The sequence below is a fragment of the Antechinus flavipes genome, chromosome 4, assembly GCF_016432865.1.
Source record: "Antechinus flavipes isolate AdamAnt ecotype Samford, QLD, Australia chromosome 4, AdamAnt_v2, whole genome shotgun sequence".
Classification (NCBI taxonomy): Eukaryota; Metazoa; Chordata; class Mammalia; order Dasyuromorphia; family Dasyuridae; genus Antechinus; species Antechinus flavipes.
Window position 1 is genome coordinate 241,367,272 of NC_067401.1, and position 26,703 is coordinate 241,393,974.

A 26,703-nucleotide genomic window follows, 5' to 3' on the forward strand; every position below is an offset into this window, starting at 1 on the left:
TTTCTGAAGAAAACAGAGTTAAATGACTTGCTTAATATCACGCAACTATGATTCCGAGTCCAAAGCTCTATTCACTGTACCAACTAGCTGTCCTAATTAGAATATTAAGAGTCCAACATTTTAGGTTCTAAGAATTAGTCCTCAACCTTTCAGTGAGTACAGTTCTTGTCCCCCTCCCCCCAGTCTGAAAAGTTCTCTCATTTTGACTTCACTTCTTAGAAGCCCTCATTCCTTCAAAACTCAAGTCAAACATTACTTTCTGTGGGAGATCTTTCCTGGTAACACACAAACATACACACACACACACACACACACACACACACACACACATATCTACCATCTATTCTATCCATATTTTGTATGTATCTATTGATATATTTGTTGTCTCCTCATCAAAATGTAAGCTTCAACAAGACTTATTTTTTCCTTGTCTTTCCAGCACTTTCCAGCTTATTTTTTGACTACTTGATTTCTATATTTCTATATAAATATTTCTGTATCTTAACAATGAAGCCCCTTAAAATGAAGAAACTCTCCCTGTCTATTCTAATTCACTTCTTCAATCATCCAAAGTATCATTCAAAAAAGTTGCATTAATTGAGGAAAAATGACATGTCGTCTCTGAAATTTTCTCTTGTACATATATAGCTTGGATATTTTCTTTATATTTCAGTGGCATATGAATATATGAGGGTTTTTTTAGCTGTCATATCACATATTATTAACACATAATGATCTTGTAGCCTATTAAAGCCCTTAGGTTTTTTAATTGTATTTCTTCCCCGGCTTGTATTTGTGAAGTCAATTTTTTGACAGCTAAGTGGCACAATGAGTAAAGTGGCAGACCTAGAGTAAGGAACTCATATTCTTGAGTTTAAATATGACGTCAGACACTTACCCCCTGTGCGATCTTGGTCAAGTTACTGAACTTCATTTGCCTCAGTTTCCTCTGTAAATTCCTCTGTAAATTAATCTGGAGAAGAAAATGGCAAACAACTCCAGTAACCCTTCCAAGAAAACCCCAAATGAGGCCACAGATACAACTAAAAACAAATAAACAAATGAACACACAGTAAAAATTCTTACATCTCCTTTAGAAATTACATTTTCTTCTATTCAGTCCAATATTTTAATCTGTTGAGACCTTTTTGAATCCTGAATGTCATCAGGAGTATTAGCTCTTTCTCCCAACTTTGGGTCATCTGCAGATTTTATAAATATACCATCATTCTCTTTATCTCAGTGATTGATAAAAAAGTTTAATAGCACAGCTTCAAACAAAGATATCCTAATGCACTTCACTGAAGAACTCCAGCCAAATTGATGTCAAGCCATCATGACTAGTCTTCAAGTCCTGCCATTCAATCAGTTCCAAAACCATGCAGTTGTACCAATATCTGCCGTGTATCTCTTTATCTTTTCAAATAGAATGGCATGAGGCACTTTATTAAATGCCTTGATAAAGCTGAGGTTAACAATATTCACTTTGCATATCAGTTCAACTGCCCTGCCAAAAATATAAATAATAACAATAATAGTTAATATTTATGTAGTACCTACTATGTATCAAGTACTGCTCAAATTGCTTTTTACAATTACCTCATTTGATCCTCACAACAACCCTGGGAGGTAGGTATTATTATTATCCTCATTTTACAGTTGGGGAAAATGAGACCAACAAAAATTAAGTGATTTGCCCACAAATCTAAAATAAGTGTCTGAGGTTGAATTTAAACTCAGGTCTTCCTGATTTTAAGCCCAGCATTCTGACTTTTCTGCCACTTAATTGCCTAAAGTGAATGAATGAATGAATAATTAGATAGACAGATAGATAGATAGATAGATAGATAGATAGATAGACAGAAAGATAGATAGATAGATAGATAGATAGATAGATAGATAGATAGATAGATAGATAGATGAATTTTTAAAAAAAGGAAGGAGATTAGGTCTGGAATGGCCTGTTCTTGCTAAAACTATTCCACCTCTTTTTGAAAGCCATTTACTTTTTCTAGCTCTTAACTAACCATCTCTTTAATAACATCTTCTAGCATTTTGACAGGCATTGAAGCCAAACTCACCAAGTAACCATTTGCAGACTCTATTCTCTCCTATTTTTTGAAAATCAAGACATTTGTCCTTCATCAGTCCTTTAGTACTTCTGTTGTTCTCTAAATATCATTGATAGCAGTTCAGTAATCACTTTTACCAGTTCTTCTGAGTATGAAGTTAATCTGAGCCAAGTAAATCGAATTCATTAAGGGTAGCTAGGGTTTCTCTAACTTAATACTATGAGACATATTTGTCCTACCCTTTCTAAACCAAAGGTCATTCTGCTCAGCAGAGAAAACAGAAGCAAAATTAGAAGTGAACAGTTCCTGTCCCTTCTTGGATTTTCACCTTGTACTGTGATGGAGCTAACAAGAAACTCCATTATTGTCCTTAGTTTCTCTCACCAGCTCCATCCCAAGGTAGAAGTGAGTCATTCCTATAATTTAAATCATGGCCCAAAAAATCCAAATCCCATCCTCAGATACCACCTTTTTAACCAGCTGTTCACTTACAAAATCATTTTTCTCTCCTATATCCCTTGCCTTCAATGGCAAACTGTTTGAAAATACCACCTGTGCCTGGACTCTTACCCAAGAGTACATAATCTTAGCAACCGTTTCAAAGTTTCTTCTGGAAGTATCATCTCTGCTTATATGAATCACCACAAATGGATAGTCTTCATCTACTTTGAAGTTTTAAAAAGGTCTCTGTTAGGGGTAGAGGAAAAAAACAGACCTATTGTCAAATAGTTCACTTAGTTCATCTGAACAGAAAGTCATCAGCCTCCACTACTCTTCTTCTGACTTTTACTGGATAATATCTTATCTAAAAGCTCTATTTTCATCATTCCTAAGAAAGAAAAGCAGATGCTTTCCTCTGAGATCATAAAATTGCTTCCTCTTCAGGAAGAACTTCAAATTGGAACTTTTGGCCCCAAATCTAGAGTTCCATCTTCCTTTCCGCCTTTTAGTGACGTTTTCTTACTCTCCAATGTCCTAACTCAGGTCAGATTTCCCTTCTATGTCTTTACATCTTTTTCTACCCCTAAATGAGGCTCCTCTTTATTGTTGTTTATTTATTTGGTTTTTTTTAAGGAGCACATCATTATCCCCCAAAACTTACAATATAGAGAAGTATTCCTTGAGCCCCTTCACCTTCTCTTCTAGAAAAGAAACCAGCTATACTTAGAACAGAGATTGTCCATCACAAAATTGTGGCAGAAATGCAAACATCACACACTCAAAAGAAAAGGTCATGTTTGACATTTACTGATATCAGACCATGCTAAATTTCCTTTTTTTTTTTTTAATATCACCTCTTGGCTCTAAGTTAGACTAAGTTAAATCCTTCTTGTTCTTGGTGTCTTATGGCATTTGTTCATTTATAGACTTTGTACATTCCTAGTGAGTTGTCACTTGGCATAGGTGGACTAGTGATAAGAAGGGGTATAGGTATAGTGAAAAAGAAAACTGAGCTGAGAGTAAGGAGAGCAAGTCCTTTTAGTCCTGCCCTCACGGTTTACTGGTTTGTACAAGTAACCTTACTTAAGAAATTTCCTCATTATTGGTGGCCTTATCGAAAACCCCCACTATCCTTCTGCCCTGGAGCTCTTTTGTCCCGTTGATGTGCATCTTCTGGTATTTCCATTTTATTAAAGAACAAAGGGAAACTATCTTTCATTTCTTCTCCCAGCTCTGATTCTGATTCATTGGACTTCATCACCATTATCCCACCCCACTTTTCACCTCCCTTTTATCTTCCCTTATTAAGATGTAAAATCCGGAAGGAAGGAAGGAAGGAAAAAAACGGGAAAACATATCAAATATATCAAGTGTCTGCTGCTACATGCCAGAAACTGAATTAATACTTTGCAAACATTATCTCATCTGATCTTTAAGAACAAAGATTTAAATTTTTTCCTTGTATTTATATATCCATTCAAGAACACAGTGGTTATTGACTTGGCTAGCATTTAAGTTCTAATTGCTCCATAGTCCTTATCTATAATAGTTATCATTAAAGTAAATAATATTTTTAAAAATTTCCAATTTTCAAATGTCTTCCCTTGTCAACAGAAAATGAGAATACCAAGAGACCATCTCAAAATTGTGACAAAGAATCTGGTGAAAATTCAGTTGAATAGTAGGAAAGGTAGAGAACAGAGACCCAGCAATCTCTCAAAGCCAACGTAAAACAGTATTTCTACTGGTAGATACTCCATTTGTCAGAGTTCTCCAGGCCAGGCAGAATGCCAGTCAGGTACAATCACAGCCATATGGAAAAGGACAACATCCACTACTATAGATCCTTGGATAAAAAATGTTCTAGCAATGAAGCCTTCAAGAAGTGGCAGCCAGAATGAGACAAGGTATGGAGTTCTTCTATTTCCTTAGAAGGCAAATACTGGGTCCCAGATGAAATATAATTCCTCCCCATGGTGTCCCTCTATGTCTCACTGACACTATGGCACCTGGAACAACTGCAGAAATGGAGTATTATCCCTTCTTTCCCAAAGCTTCAGGGGCCCCAGTTTAGAGTTCCACACAGTCCTCCAACAGTCAGTTTCCAAGCTGATTCATGGCGAGGAAAGAGGGGTACCCTAATAGTTGTGACTCTTACTCAGTGAGGAACTTATCTTTCTTTTGTATCACTCTACATCAGACTTTAGCTTGAAGAGAAGACAAGAAAATTGGTAACTCCCTCACAGCAAAATTACTAAACAAAAGAATGCTGTGTTTTCTCCACCAGAATCAGGGTTTCACATACTTGGAAATAAATAGTTAACCTATGATTTAATTCCCAGGTTAAGAAACTCCTTTTTCCAACACTGTTCACAACTTTCTCCACAACTTGTAAACTTAAAAGTTGCCCAAAGCACTGAAAGATTAAATGTCTAGGGTCACACAGTCTATTAGTAAGTACTAAAGACATAACTTGAATTCAAATCTTCCTGGTTCAATGGCTACCTCTCACCTCATCATGTCACACTGCCTTTCTTACATGCTATAAAACCTATATATTATCTTGTATACAATCACACATTCATTTTTTCTTAGGCATGATAATTCAAAAAATCTCATAAGATTAGTTTTATTGCAGTTTCATGTAGTTTTCCTTTAACTCTAGAATTATCATTATTGTCCCAGGAAAACTGGAATTTCTGGTTATCTTAAACAATGCAAACCTTGCTCTTTCAAACTATTTTTCCCCAGTGAATCTTTTCATGCTCTTGATAATTTTTGGCAATTCTTCTCTGACCTCCCTTTAAGCAGTCTTTCTACCACAGCCCTGGAGGATTTGGAACAGAATACTGCCTTGTTCTGTAACACAATGCCTTAGTGTATATAACCCCAATATTACCTGGTCCTTTGAGGGCAGATTTCACTTCAGACATCTAATTGGCTGCCTAATTCCATTTCTGTCTATCCCTTCTTTCTTTTTATCTGCCCATATTTCTTCAGATTAATGAAATCTCAGTTTGCCTGGCTGGATCTCTTTCTTTAATTTTCACCTCATAGTTTGGATTTGTGCCATCTTCTTAACTATGCTGCTGCTCACAGTCCTTCATAATGTGAGAGTTCTCTCCTCGTTTTCCAACATAGTGACTCCAAGTCTAAGTCCCTTCAGTTAGAATTCTTGAAATGTGTATAATAAACAGCATAAATTACTAAAAACTTCAAACATAAGATTTTAAGAAAAGGCTTAAGCAATTTGGATTACTTTGTCTGCAGAAGAAATCATGGAAGGATATAATAACCAAAGCTTTAAGATATAATATTTGTGTAATGTAATGGAAAAACCATTGGATTTAAACATGGTGGTCAAAAGATAGGGGCTTAAATCGCAAGTTTGCTATTGCTATCTGTGTAGCCAGAAGCAAATCACTTGAACTCTCTCATACCCAATTTCCCTATCTGTAATCTGAAAATAACAACTATTAGGATTGTTATAACATCATCATCAATAATAATAATAGCTAATATTTATATAGTTCTTTGCCAGGGACTGAGCTAAGAACTTCACAAATACTGTCTCATTTAAATCTCTAAACAAACTTGTGAAGTGGGTGCTATTATTTTCCTTTTTTCAATCGGAAAACTGAGGCAGAAAAAGATTATGGTTACACAGCTAATAAGTATTTGAGAGAGAATTTGAATTTAGGTCTTCTTGACTCCAGGCCAGTGCTCTCTCCACTGCACAACCTAGCTACATCTCATAAAAATCAAGCAAAATAATGAGTTTTTATAAGCCATAGTATGAACATAAAGGACAGTCTTAATTACAAGGAAATGATAGGTGCCCTTATTTTCTTTTTGATCCAGAATGAAATCAAGATGAAGTCAACCAATCAATTTTTATTAAACTATTTGCCAGAGGAAAAGCATAGAAGGGCAATTTCTGTTCAGTAGTAGGGAATATTTCCTATGACACTGGAAGAAATCACCAAAAGAAAAAAAAAAAAATCACTGAATAATCTGACATAATGCAATTTATCTATGGCTCCTTAATCCAACCTCATATTTAATGTCAATTCAATTCAACATATATGTATTAAAAATACAAAGAAAAAAACAAAATGGATCCTAATGCAATTTAACAAGTATTTACTAAGTACTTTTTATATGTCAGGCACTATATATGGCAATAGGAATATAAAAGCAAAAAAGAAATGCTCTCTGCTCACAGGTCATTATATTTTACTATGGACTACAGTATATTAGTATTCCGATATGTAAATACAAAATGATTAGAAGAAAAAAGAATTTTGAATTGGGGAAGGTCAGGAAGAACTTAATGTAAGAAATGAAAATTGAGTGATTCTTGAAGGAAATTTAGGATTACAAAAGATGGAAGGCAAGGAAGGAGTACATTTCATACATTCAGATGCATAAAACTTTTATGAAATAACAGAGATAAAATATTGAGTTGGGCACAGCTAGTAGCCCCAGTTGACTGGGATGTAATGTTTGTGAAGCAAAGTAAAATAGGGAAGGAAAATAGTAATGGGAAGTCTACTTTGTGGAGGAATTTAAATACCAGTCAAAGCAGCTTCTATTTTATTCTAAAGGCACAAAACTGTTTTCATCAGAGAGAGCAGTGTGATCAGACCTTTGCTTTGGGAATATACATGGAGAGAGAGATTAGAAATTGAAAGAAGACTAGGAATTTTGCGATAATCCATACAAATTGCCAAGAATTAAGATAATAGTTGTCTGAGTGATGGAAAGAGAAATGATGTAACATGTGCAGGTAAAAGCAGTAGGAGCAACAAATGACAATAAATGGGAGAGATGAAGAGTCAAGAATGAGTGTTTATCCTTATTAGCTATCTATATGAATACAGTCATTTCTTCACTGTCCTTTGGGTTAACTGAAATTTTGATTCTTCTTAATTCCATAACAAGGGATGTTTTTATAGACAAAAATCACATTATAATATGTCTCTTCTTAGTATGTTTACTAGATTGTTTTGAGATATTAACTAGTCCCCTCCCCCACAGTTTCTTGATTTTCTTCTCATTTCTTTTTCTCTGAAAGTATGAAGCTTTAAAAGTACTCTTTTAAAGCATTAGTCAAGACATCTTCTCAATTATTAATTATTCTGAGTTGTTTTTTCTTGCCTATAGTCTCATCTTGCCTCTCCATAATTATATGTACTCCAGTTGTTTGGAACTTTGGTTTCATTCCTATTTTATTCTCCATAATGCCCTTTTCTTTTCTCCATGACTTTTCACTGATGTAACTTACTCTTTTTTGATTTTCCACTTGATTTTTTTAGCTCTCATTACTTCTTCTGCTACTGATTTTCTTAACTCATAGATTCTTGCCTTTATTCACAGAGGCTGAAAATAATCCTTAACAAAGAAAAAATTGATCCTTCTTTAGCTAAGTATTTTTCTTTTCAAAAGAACTATAATCTATATATTTAAGTTTATAGCCCCTTATTATGAAGTTCATTTTTATTGGGGCTTCAGAATGAGAAAAAAAAAATCTCATACTGATTCTACTTCTATACTTTCTTTTGGTTGTTCTGCCAGAGAAAGCTTGCGTCACTAGTTTCAAGAGATGGTATTATGAGAGTAATCCTATTCCAGGGCCTGAGGTGACTCCTGGACTGACTCCTCAGTGGTTCCTATTACCTCACTGGCTGCTTGATCCATGGGGCTTAGTGATATACAGGTTGGGATGTCTGCAGAAAGTGAAGGATGGAGGTAGTGAAATTTGGAAAACAGTAGCTTATGGGCACATTAAATGAAGGGATTTAGAGGGCAACAGAGCTCTAGTATAGTTCAGCTACTTGATATGACTGGGAACAAGGACCACAAGTTTAGTGTTCACATTTCATTAGATCTTCACCATTTTCTTTTTCCAGAGAATGAACAAAGAAAGAAAGATAAGATATCTTCTGTTCCCTCCTTCCCTAAATAGTCTTGCTGATGATTTAGGCAAAGAAGAGAAGAAGGAAAGTTGGTGCAGATGAGATTCATGAAAAATCGAAGGACTGGGGACATGTTCTTCCTTTCATCATCATCCCTAAAATGAGAAAGTTAAACTAGATCTTCCCTAAAAACCCTTTTAACATATCTTTATGATTTGTTCATTCTTCCTTTCATGGTTCTCATGTGTTTAAATTCTACTATGAAGATAAGCAAATTCATTCACTTTAGCTTCTGTCTTACCATAAATTTACATTCCAAAACATCATGATTTTTATTTTCATAAATTGTGCTAAGAGGTTGCTATGATATTTTCCCTTACAGCAGTTCTCTAATTGATTCTTTTGAAAACTTCTGTTATTTTAGATGAAAAGCCAGTGTGGCAAAATAAAAAGAACACTGAATTTGGCAATAGAGAATCTGTGGCTCAAACACCATCTGTGTGACCTTAGGCAACTTCCATAGACCTTTTCATTTCCTGATATAAAAAAAAAAAAATGAGGAAGTTGACCTAGATCTCTGAGGACCCTTACAATTCTGAATCTATGGTAGAATCTATAACTTAATTTCCTGAACCATTAATGAAATATGAAAAGGCAGCTTATCCCTTATTGAATTCTATTGACTTCAGTTAAAACAAAAATAAGACTTTATAAATCACTCTGTCCAACTCTCTCCACTTGCATACAAGAAAGTTATAGCTCAGAGAAGGAAAATGAGTTGCCTATAGTCATACAGGTGATAAATATCAGAGCAGGATTTAAATATGTTCAAACTCAGATTTCTTTCCATTCTACCATCCTATCTCATTAGAAAAGAAGAGAAACTGAAAATTTCTGAAAAGAAATCACACCAATGAAAATGAATTCTTAGTAGAATAAAAGGGAACAGATGCCTCCAAATTAAGTTAAAGTGGTTTCCAAATTTTAAAATGTTGTTAGAACAGAAAAACACTAAAGGGTTTTGAAAATAAAAAGTCTAATGGGCAAACCAGTTTATGAATATAACCTAACAAGAAAAAAAAATTTTTTAAAGCAACATTCACCATTTCTGCTTTGATTGTTCATCTATGGTTTTAATTTCACTAAACTTTGACTTTCTATTCTGATATGAATTACAATGAGATGATTAAATCAGATCTGCTATTACTTTTGCATATTTTAGTGACTTTGAACACTTAGACTGAGTCATTTTATATTTTTTTTAATTAATTCAAATCTATGACTGTTCTTTTGATTCCCTTCCCCTTCTTTTTGGCTAATGAACTTTGTTCTTATTTTGGTATACTATAAGATGTAGAGTATTTTTTAAATATTTTGTGTCTTATGTGTATATGTATATTTCACATACATTTCACACAATTTTGTCTCTTAGTTTTCAATGTTCTTTCCTACCAAAGACAGCAAAAGCAATGGAGAAATGGAAATAATCCTAAATCTGGAACCAATTCAATTCAATAAACATTTATTAAGCATCTACTATGTTCTAGGCACTATGCAAAGTTTCAAATCTCAGCTTGACTTTTCCATTTAATAGCTTGATGACCATGGGCAAATCACTTAATTTCTCTGAATTTTTATGCCCTTGTCTATTAAATGGGATAATAATCACTTAATTTCTCTGAATTTTTATGCCCTTGTCTATTAAATGGGATAATAAATCACTACACATTTCATAAGGCAGTAGAAAATACATACATGCATATATATATATAAATTTATTGTCTTTGATATTGGTAATATTTTTATGAAATCATGGAATTCCAGAGCTGGAAGTAGATTTTAAAACAAACATATCAATATACTATTGGTAAAGTTGTGAACTAGTCCAACTATTGGGGAAATTGAGTTAAAATCATGTTAGAAAAATTACTGAAATGTCTATGTCCTTCCAAATTCAATCTATCACTTACTATTTGTTGAACCTGGGCAAATTAACTTCTTTAGCTCAGCTTACTCATCTGCAAAATGATGTTAATCTAGATGATATCAAAAATATCTCCCAGTGCTAAATCTATAAGCCTATAGATCTCGTGATCTTATGACCTAGAAATCCTATGATAAGCATATACCTCCAAGGAAATCATAGATAAAAAGAAAGGCCCTATATGCAAAAACACATTTATAGTAGCACATTCTGTAGTAGCAAAGAATTGTAAATAAAGTAGATGCCTATCAATCAGAGAAAGGTACATAAGCATAATGGAATTTGCACTGTAAGAAATGATTGATATGAAGAATTTGGAGAAACATGAAAAGATATATGAATTGCCACAAGGTGAAGTAATCATAACCAAGAAAATCAATCAATAAACATGAATTAAAGTAACTACTACATACCAGACAGGCACCTATGTGGCACAGCGAATACAATGCCACACCTGGAATCAGGAAGACTCATCTTCCTGAATTCAGGTATGATCTCAAGCACTTAAAAGCTGTGTACAAGTCGCTGAATCCTGTTTGCCTCAGTTTCCTCACCTATAAAAAGAGCTGGAGAAGAAAATGTAAAACCAGTATCTTTAGACAAGAAAATCCTAAATGGAGTCACAAAGAATTAAGCAGAACTGAAAAAAGTAACAAAACAAAATATATCAGACACTTTGCCAAGTTCTAGACACTATGCTAAGAGTTTTATATATATATATAATATGCAACAATGAAACAAGAAACAAGAATAAAAGTAAATACTATGTAAGTATGATAAAACTTATCTCTGAAAAAACAACATGAGAAAATGCATCAATCACCTTTCCTTCCATGAAAAGGTAGAGAATCATGAATATAGACATTGCATATGTTGATAGTTAACAAAATGACTGGTTTTACAGAACCACTTTTTTTTTCTTTCAATGCTTCTTTGCTTTTTTCTTGGGACTCTCTGAGACCTGATTTCTTTTTTTAATTATATATAAATTTTATTATTATTTTTTGGAGTTAATTGGTGTTAAGTGGTCACACAACTAATAAGTATCTGAAGCCACATTTGAACTCAAGGTGCTTCTACCTCCAAAGCCAGTATTCTATCCATGACACTACCCTCTAAGGTAGATGCTATTATTAACCCCAGATTTTAAATGAAAAAACAAAGGCCAAGAATGTAAGGGATTTGCCATCGTCACACAGCTAAGTTAGGGTGTAAAGAGAAAATTGAATATAGGTCTTCCCAGTTCCAAGTACAACACTGCATTCACTAAACCATCTAGTTGTATCACCTGGGTGGTATAAAAGCTAAAGAGGAATTTAAAATGTACAAATTAAAATAACAATAACTAGAGGAGTTTTTTTTTAAGCATTTTCTTTCTCTCCTTCCCTCATGTGATTACATTTAGAGAAAGACTCTTACACCAAGAGGCAGCTAACAAAGTAGAAAGAGTCCTGGAGTTGGAGACAAGAAGCCCTGAGTTCAAATCTTTTCTTAGACATTTATTAGTTGTTTGAATTTAGACAAGTCACTTAATCTCTCTCAACCTCATTTTTCTCATTTGAAAATATCTATCTTATAGAATTGTTGTGAGGATCCAGTGAGTACATATATACAATACATTGCAAATCTGAGAGTTCTATATTAATAATATAATTTCGCAACAATATTATTACAATATTAATAAAATAATATGCTAGTTATTATTATCTCCATTGACTTTTAGTCCCAGAACACATATAGAAAACTGGTAGGAGGAAATGGACAAAAGGCCCTCAAGCATTGTGTCTAAGGATGGTCCTAACCTTTTCCTTCAGTTGCACCCTCTTGGCCTAATACCTAACATATTCCAAGGGACTATTCATAAAAAAATCAAAAATGTTGCAAAAGAATATTCTTCTCCTCACTTGAATACTGTGCTTTTCTCAGTCATTACAAAAAATTTGAACTGAAGAGTGAATCTGAATTAATACAGTTGTTAACCTGGAAGATCACAGGATTCTAAATGTAGTAACCTTGAAGTTTAACGTTGTTTTTGTGTGTGAAATCTCTGTATGACATGGTCCTCTCAAAGCAGAAATATAATTTTACTTGAGGACATTAGGGTCAAATTAATTTAGGCAAAAATTTTCATGATAACTATTCAGCTCCATTTTTTCTACTATAAAGTACCTGTCCCTCCAGAAAGATTTCACCATTGAGGATACCAGATTATTTTCTTTTCTTTTCTTTTCTTTCCTAAGCTAGTTTCTCTTTATTATTCATCTTGTTTCCCTAGTTTCAAGGTGACTATATATTTTAGAAGTTGAAATGTGGATGTGTAAGACATAGTTATGTATTTAAATACATTTTATATATTGATGTATAAATTACTATTAAAATATATTGCTTACATGCTGAATATATATATTAATGACTAAGTCTATAAGAATAACCCTATGCTAGTGTCTTATCCTGGCACTGAAATTCCAGAAGGAAACTCAACTCATTGGAAGTTTCCAATGGCTGGTGTTCCAACAATGTTATTTTAATAAGAATCATTTATATAAAACTGTCATTTATATAAACCTATAAGATTTGCAACTTACTTTATGAATCTATATTATCCAATTCTATCAATCCTCTCAATTAGACTTTGTTATTATCCCCCATTTTACTGATGAGGAAACTGTTGCAGACAAGAGTTTAAGTGTTTTGCCCAGGGCCACATAGGTAGTAAATATCTCAGACTGGATTTAAAATTAGGTCTCCCTCAATTCCAATAGACTTGAAATAGAAAGTGTTATTCACATCCAGAGAGAGAACTATGGATACTGAATGTACATAGAAGCATAGTATTTTCACCTTTTTATTTATTTGTTTGCTTTTTCTTTCTCGTAGCTTTTCTCCTTTTGGTCTGATTTTTCTCATACAACATAACAAATATGGAAATATATTTAAAAGAATTACACAAGTTTAACCTATATGAAATTGCTTGCTGACTTGGAGAAGGGGGAGATAAAGGAGGGAGGAAGAAAAAATTGTAACACAAAATCTTATAAAAATGAATGTTGGCAATTACCTTTACATATATTTGAAAAAATAAAATGCTATTGAGAAAAAATAAATAAAATAAAATCAGGTCTTCCTGCCTCCAAGTCCTGTACTCTAAAAGCTCAAGATGATATATATTCATATTCATATTCAACTTTAGTTGAATCATCTAATCTTATGCAGAAACACCCAGACTTCTTAGCTAGCTTATTGAGGATTAGATGTTTTGTGGTTCTAGTCTGACTGGGGCAAATGAAAAAGTTCATGCTTGAGTCAGAGGAAAGAATAAAGCCTCTGCCTACGACAACTTTGATTTCTTTCTGCTAGCATAAATGCCATCTGAGTAATATCTACAGTTCAGGAGAAAAAAGCTGAAGTTTTGATAATTTTGTGGTTAAACAAAGACAAAAGGATTTGGTCAAAAATGTTTGCTTGAGATCAAAAAATTCTGGATTATTCCACTAATGGCCACTGTCCCATGTTTCTTTCAGATACCATTGTTCTCATCGCTTCAATAGCAGTTGTTTCTGCAAAAACTCAGGGTAATATTTTTGCAACATCTGCACTCAGAAGTCTTCGTTTCCTACAGATCCTCCGCATGGTGCGTATGGACCGAAGAGGAGGAACTTGGAAATTATTAGGTTCAGTTGTCTATGCTCACAGCAAGGTAAGTTTGTTTTTTGCATCACAGGTCAAAATTTGTTCAAGCATTTCATTGGATACATGGCACAGTGGAAAAGAAGATTGAATGTGAAACCATAGGTTCAAATCCCCTGAAATCATCCTTCCAGAGCCTGTTTTCCCTTATGTACAATGAAAAATTATATTATATAGATAGACATAGATATTTATATATATATATATATATATATACACACACACACACACACACACACAACATAAGGACACTATAGAGAAAGCATTTTGTAATCCTTAAAGCATTATGTAAATATGAAATGTCAATTAATTGTTTTTTATAATACATAATTAAATTAACAAATAAACATATCAGTTTAATTCTAAATCTGGATGTTAGATGCTGATTAATGCTGATCTGCTATATGTTGGTCAGTAATGTTTTTTGCAAAATAATCATAAATAATATACCGACCCGATGCATTGTGATGTGGAATGTAAGTGCCTTTGTTGATGTAATCTGTACAGCTAAAAATTCTCCATCTATAATTAAATATAAGATTCAGTGTGATACATTAAACAGAATGTTGAGCTTGGGTATGAAAACCTGGGTTCAAATTCTTCATTTGACATTTACTAGCTGAAGTGGGCAAATCACAACTTATTTGTGCCCTAACACTTATGTATTAAATTATAAGTTGATTATGGTCTACATTAATGAAGGGAGTTTTCATATCAGAAGTTTTTCATAATCATAGAATTCCTTCACATATAAATGAACATATATATTTCTTTTTTATCTTTCCTATTTAAAATTCTTTCATTCCTTTTGTATCTAGGAATTAATCACAGCTTGGTACATAGGATTTTTGGTTCTTATTTTTTCATCTTTCCTTGTCTACCTGGTGGAAAAGGATGCAAATAAACAGTTTTCTACTTATGCAGATGCTCTCTGGTGGGGCACAGTAAGTATCAAAATAATCATTTGTTTAATCATTGGATGAGTGCTATGCAATGTTGTTTGTGAATATTTCCATCAAAAGTTACTAACTTCAGGGAAACAAGTTTAGTATATATGTACCATGTTAAGGATAAACAAATGAAAAATATAACAGTGGCATGAAATAAAACAGACATGCAAAGTAAAAAATAGAAGTCTGTCTATCTATCTATCTATCTATATATATGTGTATATATATATACATATATATGCATATGTACATATATATGAGCATAAAAAGTGAACTCGATCATTTGAACTCTTAAAATCTCTCTGTAATATATAAATGCTGTAATATTTCAGAAAACTCTTATTTCCTTGACATAAATATACTCTCTACTTGAGCAGATCTCATTCTCTCAGTTGCTTAATAAATAATAATCAATCAGTATTTATTAAGCACCTACTACATGCTAGACATTATTTCTGACACTAGAGATAAAAAGACAATAATAAAATAATTTCTGTCCTCAAGGATATCATATTTTATTGGAGGAAACAACATTTGACATAGAAAAAACAGATAGAAAGATAGATGGATGCATGGATGAATAAATACAAAGTATATTTTTTAAAATACAACTAATTCATTTTAAGTATTATAAATACTCAAAACAACTACAAAGGACCTAGGAATAAAGATACAATCTGCCTCCAAAGAAAGAACTGATAAGTAGAAGTATAATATGGTATGTGTGTGTGTGTGTGTGTGTGTGTGTGTGTGTGTGTGTGTGTATGATGTATATACATTTATTTGTATATTTACATATATTTGTATATAATGGTAATCATCTCTAGGATAGGGGGAAAGGAGGGGAAAAAATATAAAAATGCATAGCAGAAAAAGGAACCCTAGAAAGCAGAATAGCTTTGAAAACAATGTACAATATTTTTTTAAAAAGTAAATATTCTGAAATGTAAATTCATGGTTTTTATAATGATCCTCTTTTTATGTTGTGCTATATACATGGAAATGTTCTTTTTTGTCTTTATGTATTTAAGTCCAAGATGAATATTAAAAATATATATATAAAATAAATCTGGAGAAGGAGCATTAGGAACTGAGAATATAAGAAATGGCTTTAAAGAAAAGACTTCAAATAGAATGTGTCATATGAGCAGCATTTTGAAGGAAACAAGAAATTCAGTAAAGTTAAAATGGGAATGAATTTCAGGCAAGGAGAACAGTCAGTGCAAAGATGCAGAAATGGGAGCTGGTGGGTCATGTGTGAACAACAGAAAGAAAGGCAGTGAAATACAAAAAGAGCATTAGCATTATTACATAATAAGGGTGGGAGGCAGGTAGAGTCCAAGTTTTGAAATACTTTAATGGGTAAACAGAGAAGTTTAGATTTTGTTCTTCAAGGTATTCAGAAATCATTGGGGTTCTTTAATTAAGAGAGTGACACGATCACTCCCATAATTTATGAAAATCAGTTTTGATTACTCTGTGGATAAACAAAAAGGAAAATGTCACTGAGAGACAGAGACAGAGAAAGACAGAGGCAAACAGAGAAAGAGAATACAGAAGAAAAAAGTGGTTGACAATGGCAAGAGCTTCAAGAATTATTATGGTCAAAAAATTGAAACGAGACAGAGAGAACAATTAGGAGCCCATTGCAATATCGGAGGCAATGTGTTTGAACTAGAGTGGTGATTGGAGTAGTAGAGAGAAAGAAATGGATGCACAACATACTGTGGAAGTAAACATTTTAGTAATTGTTTAGATATGTAAAATGAAGGATGGTAAACTATCAAAGATAATGCCAAGGTTGCAAATTTAGGATTGAAAGGATGGTAGCACAATTGAGAGAAATAGAAAAATTTGAAAAGGGGGGTGAGTTTGAATGAAAAGATAATGATTTCAATTTTGGACATGTTGAGTTTGAGATACCTCAGGGTTATCCAATTTGATATATCCAGGAGAAAATTGGAGATGTACAACTAGAATTCAGGAATGAAACTAAATAGAATATATAGATAGAAAAGTCATCTGATAGAGATTGAAATCCATGAGAACTCATGAGATTGACAAAGAGAAAGGATAATTTAGGAGTTCTTAACCTAGTGTCCATGAGGATCCATTAACCTGGAAGTAGGGGAAATTACATCACCAACTTCTAATTAAAACAATGTTTCCTTCAAGTATTAAAAAAATGTGATTCTGAAAAGGGATTCATAGGCTTGATCAGATGGCCAAAGGAGTCTATAACACATTTTATAAGTTTGAAAAATTTATACTATAGAAAAAGAATAGCAAAAGGCATCACACAACCTTAAAATGAATCCATAGAAAAGGGTATAATATGAAAAATGAGCATACAGAGGAGACTGAGAAGAAATGTCCATACAGGTAAGAGGAGAACAGTGTCATAAAAACTCAAAGAAGAAAGAAAATCCTGAAGGAGTAAGTAGTCAATAGAATTGCTTCCAAATTTATTATAACCAAAAGAGTCATCAACCTATTAAAAAAAAAAAATCCGATGATAAGCCAATAGATATGCATTCTATCCCCAGAGTTCTCTTGCTTAGCAGGGCCTGTTAGATTTGGGCTATGCTGACTTAGTCTTCAAGAATGATAAGGCATTAATTTATATATTTATATACCCCTCCAGTCCATTAAAAATTTCTCAGTCACAAAGAGGTTGTAAGTGGAAAAAAGTTTCAAAAGTCCTGTTATAAATAACATTGATCATTTTCTAAATATTATTGTTAAATAGAAGTGGAGAAAATGCAACACTTATTTATATAAAAACAAGCAAATAAAAGACAGAAATTTCCATTTTCATTAACATGATAAAAATCATTTATCCAAATGAAGAACTAGGTTTTTTTTTTTTTGCTTTTTCCCCTTTTTTTCCTCAGTATTTTATTTTTCCAAATATATGCAAAAATAATTTAAATGTTCACTTCTGTAAAACTCTGTATTCGAAATTTTTCTCCCTCTCTCCCTCACCTTCCTCTTTCCCAAGATAGCAAGCACTCTAATATAGGTTAAATATATGGTATTCCTTTAAATATATTTCTATATTTGTCATGCTGTGCAAGAAAAATCAAAAGGAGGGAAGGGGAGCCACAAGAAAATAAACAAACATAAAGATGAAAATACTCTACCTTTATCCACATTCATTCTCCATAGTTTTCTCTCTGGATGCAGATGGCATTTTCCATCCAAAGTCTATTGGAATTGACTTGAATCACCACATTGTTGAGAAGAGTCAAGTCCATCACAGATGATCATCACATAATCTTCTTGTTGTTCTCTATGCTTTCCTGGTTCTTCTCAGCATCAGTTCACGTAGTCTTTCCAGACTTTTCTGAAATCTGCTCATCATTTCTTACAGAACAATATTTCTTTACATTCATATACCATAACTTATTTGGCCATTCCCTAGCCGATGGGCATCTCCTCAATTTCCAATTCCTTGTCATTACAAAAAAGAATTGCTACAAACATTTTTGCATATATGGGTCCTTTTCCCTTTCTTAATTATCTGTTTGGGATACAAACACAATGTCAAGATTGCTGGTTCAAAAGTTATGCACAGTTTTATAACTCCTTTGGCATGGTTCTAAATTATTCTCCAGAACGGCTGTATTATTTCACAACTCTACTTACAATGCATTAGTGTTCCAGTTTTCCCACATCCCTTCGACATTTATCATTATCTTTTTCTCTCATTTTAGTCAATCTGACAGGTGTGAAGTAGTTCCTCAGAGTTGTCTTAATTTGCATTTCTCTAATCAATAGTGATTTAGAGCATTTTATATGACTTAAAATGGCTTTCATTTCTTCATCTGAAAATTTTTCCTATTCTTTGACCATTTGACAATTGGGGAATGATTGTGTTCTTATAAATTTGAGTCAGTTCTCTATATATTTTAGAAATGAGGCTTTTATCAGATACACTGGCTGTAAAAAAATTTTTCTGTTTTCTGTTCCCTTCTGATCTTGGTTACATTGACTTTGTACAAAAACTTTTTAATTTAATGTAATCAAAATTATTCATTTTGCATTTCACAATACTTTCTAGTTCTTCTCTGGACATAAATTCCTCCCTTCTCCACAGATCTGACAAGCAGATTATCCCCTTACTGTACTAATTTGCCTGCATTATCAACCTTTATATCTAAATCATGAACTTTAGAGTCATTTTTAATGAAGAAAATGTAACCACTTTCCCAATAAAAATTAGATCCAAGGAAGTATTTCTATTCTTATAATACTAGTATCATTTGATATACTTCCAGAAGTGCTATCTATAACATAAGGTAAGAAAAATAACTTTAAAATTACCATCCACAAAAAAATAGATAATATAAATATCTGATGGTATATGGCATCCTATGACTGTCAACAAAAATAAAATTGAACATTTAAGAAAAAGAATGATAATACATTCCAGAGAAAGAACTGATGACATCTGAAAACACACTAAAACATAATATTTTTTACTTATGTTGTTTCTTCTTGTTTTTATTTTGTTTAACTTTCTTCCACTAAAAAAATAAAGCATCAAAAGACTCAGTGAAGAAATGTATTCCTAATGAAATGTGTTAGAATTGTTCAGACTAGATGTGTAAATCCTGTGGGGTTTTTTTCTTTTCATTCTCTTATAGGCTCACAAACTTTATCTCTTCATTTTTTGTAATATCAAAATATACTTATTTGGGTGTTATCTTTAATTAAGCATGTCAAATAGGAATTATTTTGTGAAAATGTAAAGTATCTTCAATTGTCCAATACTTTTACAAACTTCTTTGATTTCACAACAGATCCATTATAACACCACAAACATTTATTCCACAAAGGTGAATTCTCTAGAAAAATCATTAATAACTTTTATTATACCTTATAGACTAAAAAAGAAAATGAAAATAAATTGACATTTCAATACTGGCAAAAATTTTTCTGCTATCTGAATCAAAGACAAATAGATCTATTATTCATATACTCAAGTGCATCTGCAATCTCATTGATTGGAAATTCGATTCAAGTTTCAGTGTGTCAAAATCAGTTATCCCTCATTCAAGCCCGTGGTTGCAAAACCACAATATTTGAATTCTTCATGGATGGATTCATAATCTCATTAGTTGTCAATACTACCATCTCCTGTGCAGATTGCAATTTTTCAATACCTTTCCATCTCATGAGATTACTGCCCACATCTTTCTGTCAATCTTCCATAAAGGATTCCCCACCCCCCTCAGTTCCATGGAGGGTATTTTCTAATGTTTTTTCTATTCCATGGAAAATACAGCATCAGATTGTCTGTTGTATCTCATCCTCATCTCATGTATGACTCACCCAATTTTCATACACATCCTGTTTCTTACTTTTTCTATGACTCTTTTTGCATGACAGCATTGTTTATATGTTGCCACCCTACTTGAATTCACCATGAACATTTCTGTGCTCATTATGTCAACAAAGTCTTTGACATTGTCAGATGGTCCTGCATCAGAAACTGATGGTCTTACATCAGTAGAAATGTTATTAAAGAAGTGTCATTGCCATCTGCTTTGCTGCTGCACTCTATAGACCATGAAGCCTTTCCATCTGACTTGCAGATGAAACCTATATGTTTTGTCTCTCCCATTAGAATGTGTGTTCCTTAAAATTAGTGACTGTCTTACTCTTCTATTTTTAATCCCAGATGGTCCTTGAGAGTACGACCTTGATACAGATTTTAGTTGGGATAATATTGAAATGTTCTGGGCCTTGATATAATTAATTTATAAGCATCTGTGAACTGGAAAACTTGAAGAAGTCCCCCATCTATAAGAAATTTTCATACTATCATAGGGAATTCTTCTTCTATTTAGATTCCATGCAAGACATTCTTCATGCAATTGCAAATGACTTAAGTGAGCATATGTCTCCCTGTTTTGTGCCTTGCTTGATGTTGACTCAGAGTAGACTACAAAACAAAGTTTTTCCATGGTCACATCTGCTACAGAATTTTATATGAATGCATAGGAGATAGATTCTTTGAAGAGAAATTTTAAGATATATCTTGTTGTATTGAAACAGATTTTTCTAATCAATAAATAGAGCAAAATTTTGTTTTCTATATTTTAGTCAGTTATATGATTAGGAAGATATGATCTGCTATAGAAATTATATACAAAAAATATCTACTCCCTTCTCTTCCTTTCATCATAAAAGCTTTTGATGCATGCACAGACCATTCTCTTAAATGTGTTATATAGATCAAGAAGCAGTCATATAGTTTAAAACTGCTGGCATGTTTTTTATCACTTTCTTGGGCTTTTGTCTTGTTTTATTAAAATCTAATCTGTTATCTTCTCCATTATTTTCAAATTTTTTACCCATTAAGATATCTTGAAAATCAGTGCCAAATTACCTTTAAAATTGTTTTATCCCCAATGCAGATTTCTCTTATTTTAATATAGTCAGGTCCAGCAACACTTATAAAAATAATCTTAAACACCATTGTACTTGTAATTGGATACTGATTTGGCAGGATCCGTTTATCAGTATTAATGAGAATAAAGTATTACAAAAATACTAACAGGTCTGTTTTTTTAATGTCTGCTTTGGTTTGTTTGTTTTCTTCTCATCTTCTAATAATATCTACAAGTGTTCTCAGGATAATGTGCTAAACTGGGTCTCAATGACTTTCCCTTTGTATTTATTTTCTATATTTTGTATTTAAACATCATGTGTTTATTTTGCATATTTCTCCTTTTTTAACCAAAAAATATATTAACCACTGATAGACACTAGGTAATAATGAGATGAGCAAGATAGTGCCTGTTCTCAAGGAGATTATATTTTTTTAGAGAGGAGACAACATAACACGATGTAACATCCTAGCATGATACATATTTATTAACTGCCTAGTATATGCCAGGCACTGTGCTAAGCACTGGGGATTATTTTGTTTATTTCTAATATAAACTTATAAATGTATATATTGCTTTACCTGATTCAAAATAAGTCCTTGAAGACAGAAATTGCTTTATTTTTGTCCTCATAAGCCCAGAACCAAGCATAGAGCCTTCTACATGGTAAGTGCTTAATAAATGTTAGTTGTTTTACTCATTTAGTAAGGGTAGAGCCTTTTTTCCCTTCAACTGATTGCTAATGTTTTGTGAAGAAATATTATTTGTATTCCTCCATCATATTTTCTCATTATGTTTTGCAAATGATGTTGTAATTGAAGCTAGTGGCGCTTTGGATACCATGTGTCTTGACTAAGAGAAAACACTTTACTAGATGAGGTGATTTCTGATCCCTTGATTTTCTCATCATAATGATTTAATTTGCCTGGCTAAAGAGAGCTTGTAAATTATCCTTCTATTTATCTATAATTGATTTTGTTATGTCAAGAATGTCAATATGGATATGGTTCCTTTCTTCTGATAGATTCTGTTTTTAACAATCAGGAGATAAAGATAGTATGTTAACATACCAGAATAACAATACGAAACTAATATTTGTAAATAATTTAAGAACTCTATTATCCTTAGCTTTTGTCTAACCTGCATCCCTTTTTTTTCTACCCTTCTGATACTATCAGCATTGAAGAATAGGACTAAGAGATACTTTGCATTTTTATCTAGTTCATCTCAGCAAAAAAAAAAAAAAAAATGTCACTTAATAATAATCAACCTTCTGGTGAAGATCCTCTCTGCAATGATCTAAGGTAGCCCTCAGATAGCAGACATAGGTTTTAATTAGGCCTGTATATAAAACTTGTTCAAATTGGTTAGACCTGTCAGAGCTTAAGCTCCAAGGATGGTATTTTTTTTTTCAATCAATAGCACTTACTAAGCTTCTAATATGTGTCTGGCATTATACCAAGTGCTTCAGATGCAAAGTGGCAAAAACAATCCTGCCTTCAAGAAACTCACAGTCCAATGGGGAAGGCAATTATATATAAATAGCTACATAGAAGCAACATACAGAATAAGTAGAAAGGAACTTCACAGAGAAAGGCTGGAATAGCTAGAATTGATCAGGAAAAACTTTAAATAGGAGGTGATTTTCTTTCTTTTTTTTTTTTAATAGCTTTTCATTTACAAGTTATATGCATGGGTAATTTTATAGCATTGACAATTGCCAAACCTTTTGTTCCAATTTTTCCCCTTTTTCCCTCCACCTCCTCCCCTAGATGGTAGGATGACCAATACATGTTAAATATGTTATAGTATAAATTAAATACAATATAAATATACATGTCCAAACTGTTATTTTGCTGTACAAAAAGAATCAGACTCTGAAATATTGTACAATTAGCCTGTGAAGGAAATCAAAAATGCAAGCAGGCAAAAATATAGGGATTGGGAATTCAATGTAATGGTTCTTAGTCATCTCCCAGAGTTCTTTCACTGGGCATAGCTGGTTCAATTCATTACTGCTCCATTGGAACTGATTTGGTTCATCTCATTGTTGAAGAGGGCCAGATCCATCAGAATTGATCATTATATAGTATTGTTGTTGAAGTATATAATGATCTCCTGGTCCTGCTCATTTCACTCAACATCAGTTCGTGTAAATCTCTAGGAGGTGATTTTCAAGCTGAACCTTCCATGCAATGATACTATATCCCAGGGCATGACACAATAACTGGCATAGAGGGCACTTAATAAATATTTATTGACTGAGTCAAGTTTTGAATCTAGGATTTCATTAGTTCAGAGAACAAAAAATCAGTATTCTTTAACTTAGGAGTTCCTAACCTAATCTGTGAACTTGGGTGGATGGAGAGATAGATAAATGGATTGATGGAAAGATAGAAAAATATAGATAGATAAATAGGTAGATAGGTAAATAAGTAAATATGGATGGAGAAAGAGGCAGAGAGAGATGGATATATTAGGTGGACATTTAAATAAACAGATAAATGAATGGTTAGATAGATATAAGGAAAGAAAGACAAAGATAGATGGATACATAAGTAGAATGTAAATAGATAAATGAATAGATGATAGATAATTATATTTCAATATAATTAGTTTTCTTTGGAAGCATATATATTCATTTTATGTATTTAAATGTATAATGTTTTAAATGATATAAGGGTTTTTTTAAATATGTTATTCTGAGATGGAGTCCATAAGCTTCACCAGACTGCCTGAAGGATCTATGACACAGAAAAAAAAGTTAAGAATCTTGATTTAACTTGAAACTTTTTTTTCCTTTAACCAAAAGAATAAATAGACATTAGAATATGCCATAACCACAAGTCCTCTGTTAATGTAATCATTTAATTTTCTTCTATTACTTTCTCCCAACTCCCACCACTCCAAACACACTCAAGCATTAATGGACATTTTGCATTGTGTATACACACACACACACACACACACACACAAGAGAGAAAGAGAAACACATGCGCACAAACTCACATACAACTAAAAAAAGGCAGTTGTTTTTTTTTTTTTAAAAAGGGCAGTTAAACTGACAAAATGGTTGCTTAAAATACCTTTTTGTGTACAAGGCAAATGAAAATATATGACTCATGGGAAGATAAACTGTGTAAACTGAGAAAACAGAAGATTTTTCTTGCCAACAAAAGGAAGACAATTGATTAACCAAACCTTGAAAGCTACAAATTTTTATTCATTTGTGATATTTTTCCTTTACTCTTTTTTTAGAGAATTCTAATGTATTTAAATTACTAAGACACACAAATGAATTCTTACCATTAAAATTCAATTTCTGGTGGGCTCAACCTGGCAGAATCTTTATCCTCCTTTCCCATTAGCATTCCTTTTTTTTCCCTCCCTATTAATAAGAATCGCTGTATTGTGTGTTAAACAGTATGTGGGAAACTCTTAATATGCCTCTCACTTAGTCACCAGCTTGTTTCTTTTACCAGAATAACTCACATAGTGTTTTCTTAAAAGGTCATATCTGTGACATCCCAAGGGAAGTCAACATGCTTTCATTGATTTGTTTATTTGTAGTGATACTATTTTGACTGATGATATACTTTTTTGAATGTATATTTTTTTATCTTTTTTAATATATTTTGAATGGCTTTCTCTTTGTAAATGTGTCTGTGTGTGTCTTTCTGTATGTGTCTCTGTCTCTGTGTGTATGACTCTTTCTGTGTATCTCCGTCTCTTTTTCTGTGTGTGTTTCTCTCTATCTCTGTCTCTTCCTTCCTTCCTCCTTCCTTTAACTTTTCCCCTCCATCTCTCCCTCCCTCCCTCTCTCTTCCTTCCTTTTTCTCTCTCTAATTCTTTCTCTTTCTCTCTCTCTCTTTTTCTCTGTCTCTCTCTCTGTTTGTCTCTCTCTCTCTCTCTCTCTCTCTCTCTCTGTGTCTCTCTCTCTCTCACATACAAACATGCAAGCATGCACATGCACTCACACACTATTTTTGAATAAGAGTAAAAATCTCTCAAGATTCTGAGCTTCTAGAATTACAAAAACTGCTCTCCACACTGTATGTTTGTTGATATTGATTCATCAAATGAATCAATCTAAAAACTAAAAGTTGTCACTATGGGTACAGAAGCAGAGATTTTCATTTTATAAAAGGTAAGAGTTAAATGGAAGGCCTTTCTCTTCTTGATATTTTACAAAGAACATCCCTCAATGACTCATCTCTAAAGTGCAAAGATGAAAGAGATTTCACTTATAAAAGGACTAAGATCCTGACACAAATGAATGACTGTATTCACTATCAAACAAAGATTCTAAATGTAAAATGTAAACCTTCCATGTTGAAGGTCAAGGAAATTTGATCTCAAAGCCAGGGTTCAGATCAAAACAGGAGAAAATATTATATTTAACTAACAGATAACAAAAGGTAAAAATGTCAGACCAATAAGCTTGAAAGTAGTAGGCATCTAATTGTACACCTGAAGACACAGAGTATGTCAATTTGATGGAGAAGAAATAGAATAAGACTAGAAGTTAAAAGTCTTGAGTTCTAGTGTCATCTCATGAGTTATAGACTAATTACCAATTCATCTTAGTGAAAAGATTTTCTACACTAGTAATTTCCTAGGACTCAAAAGACTGTTTTTTCTACTCCAACTCTCTGCCCCCTCCTTGAAAAAAAAAAGCCTAAGAAAATTAAAGAACAGAAGTAAAAGATATCTCTATCATGTCTTCTTATGCATATTCATACACGTATGCTTAAGTAAAACTATTTTTACATAAAATCAGAGTGCCTTTAAATTGTTCTACCATATAAAAATATTTTGGTGAAACCTCATGTGTAACATAAAAGCTTCTCAAGCTATAAAGAATAAGACCTCTTAAAAGAGGACCCATCCTAATATTAACTCATATATACTGTTTCAATTCATTTCCTAAAAAGTAGCCTCTACATTGAATACACTGAATAAAAGAAATTATTAGCTTATAACAAAAAGATTAGTTCTTTCGCCAACACTAATGTGACCAAGTACTTCTACCACAAATACTCCTAGGATGGTTAAATGTATCATCATAATTTATCAAAACCCTTTTTTCATAAATGATGCATACCTAATTATTATGAATCTGTTTTTTTATTTTCTTTCTCTTTTTTTTTTTTTTTTGCTAAGACAATTGGAGTTAAATGACTTGCCTAGGGTCACACAGCTAGGAAATGTTAAGTGTCTGAGGACAGATTTGAACTCAGGTCCTCCTGACTT

At 32.7% G+C, this 26,703-nt stretch overlaps 1 protein-coding gene across 2 annotated transcripts in view; it reads left to right on the plus strand.

Annotated features, from left to right (window-relative positions):
* KCNQ5 (potassium voltage-gated channel subfamily Q member 5) overlaps nt 1-26,703 on the plus strand; it is a 650,068-nt gene that overhangs the window by 520,207 nt on the left and 103,158 nt on the right. For both annotated transcript variants that reach the window (XM_051997265.1, XM_051997266.1), the window contains exons 4-5: nt 13,937-14,112; nt 14,921-15,046. In XM_051997265.1, coding sequence (XP_051853225.1) covers nt 13,937-14,112; nt 14,921-15,046 — 302 coding nt within the window. The remainder of the gene's footprint in view (nt 1-13,936; nt 14,113-14,920; nt 15,047-26,703) is intronic.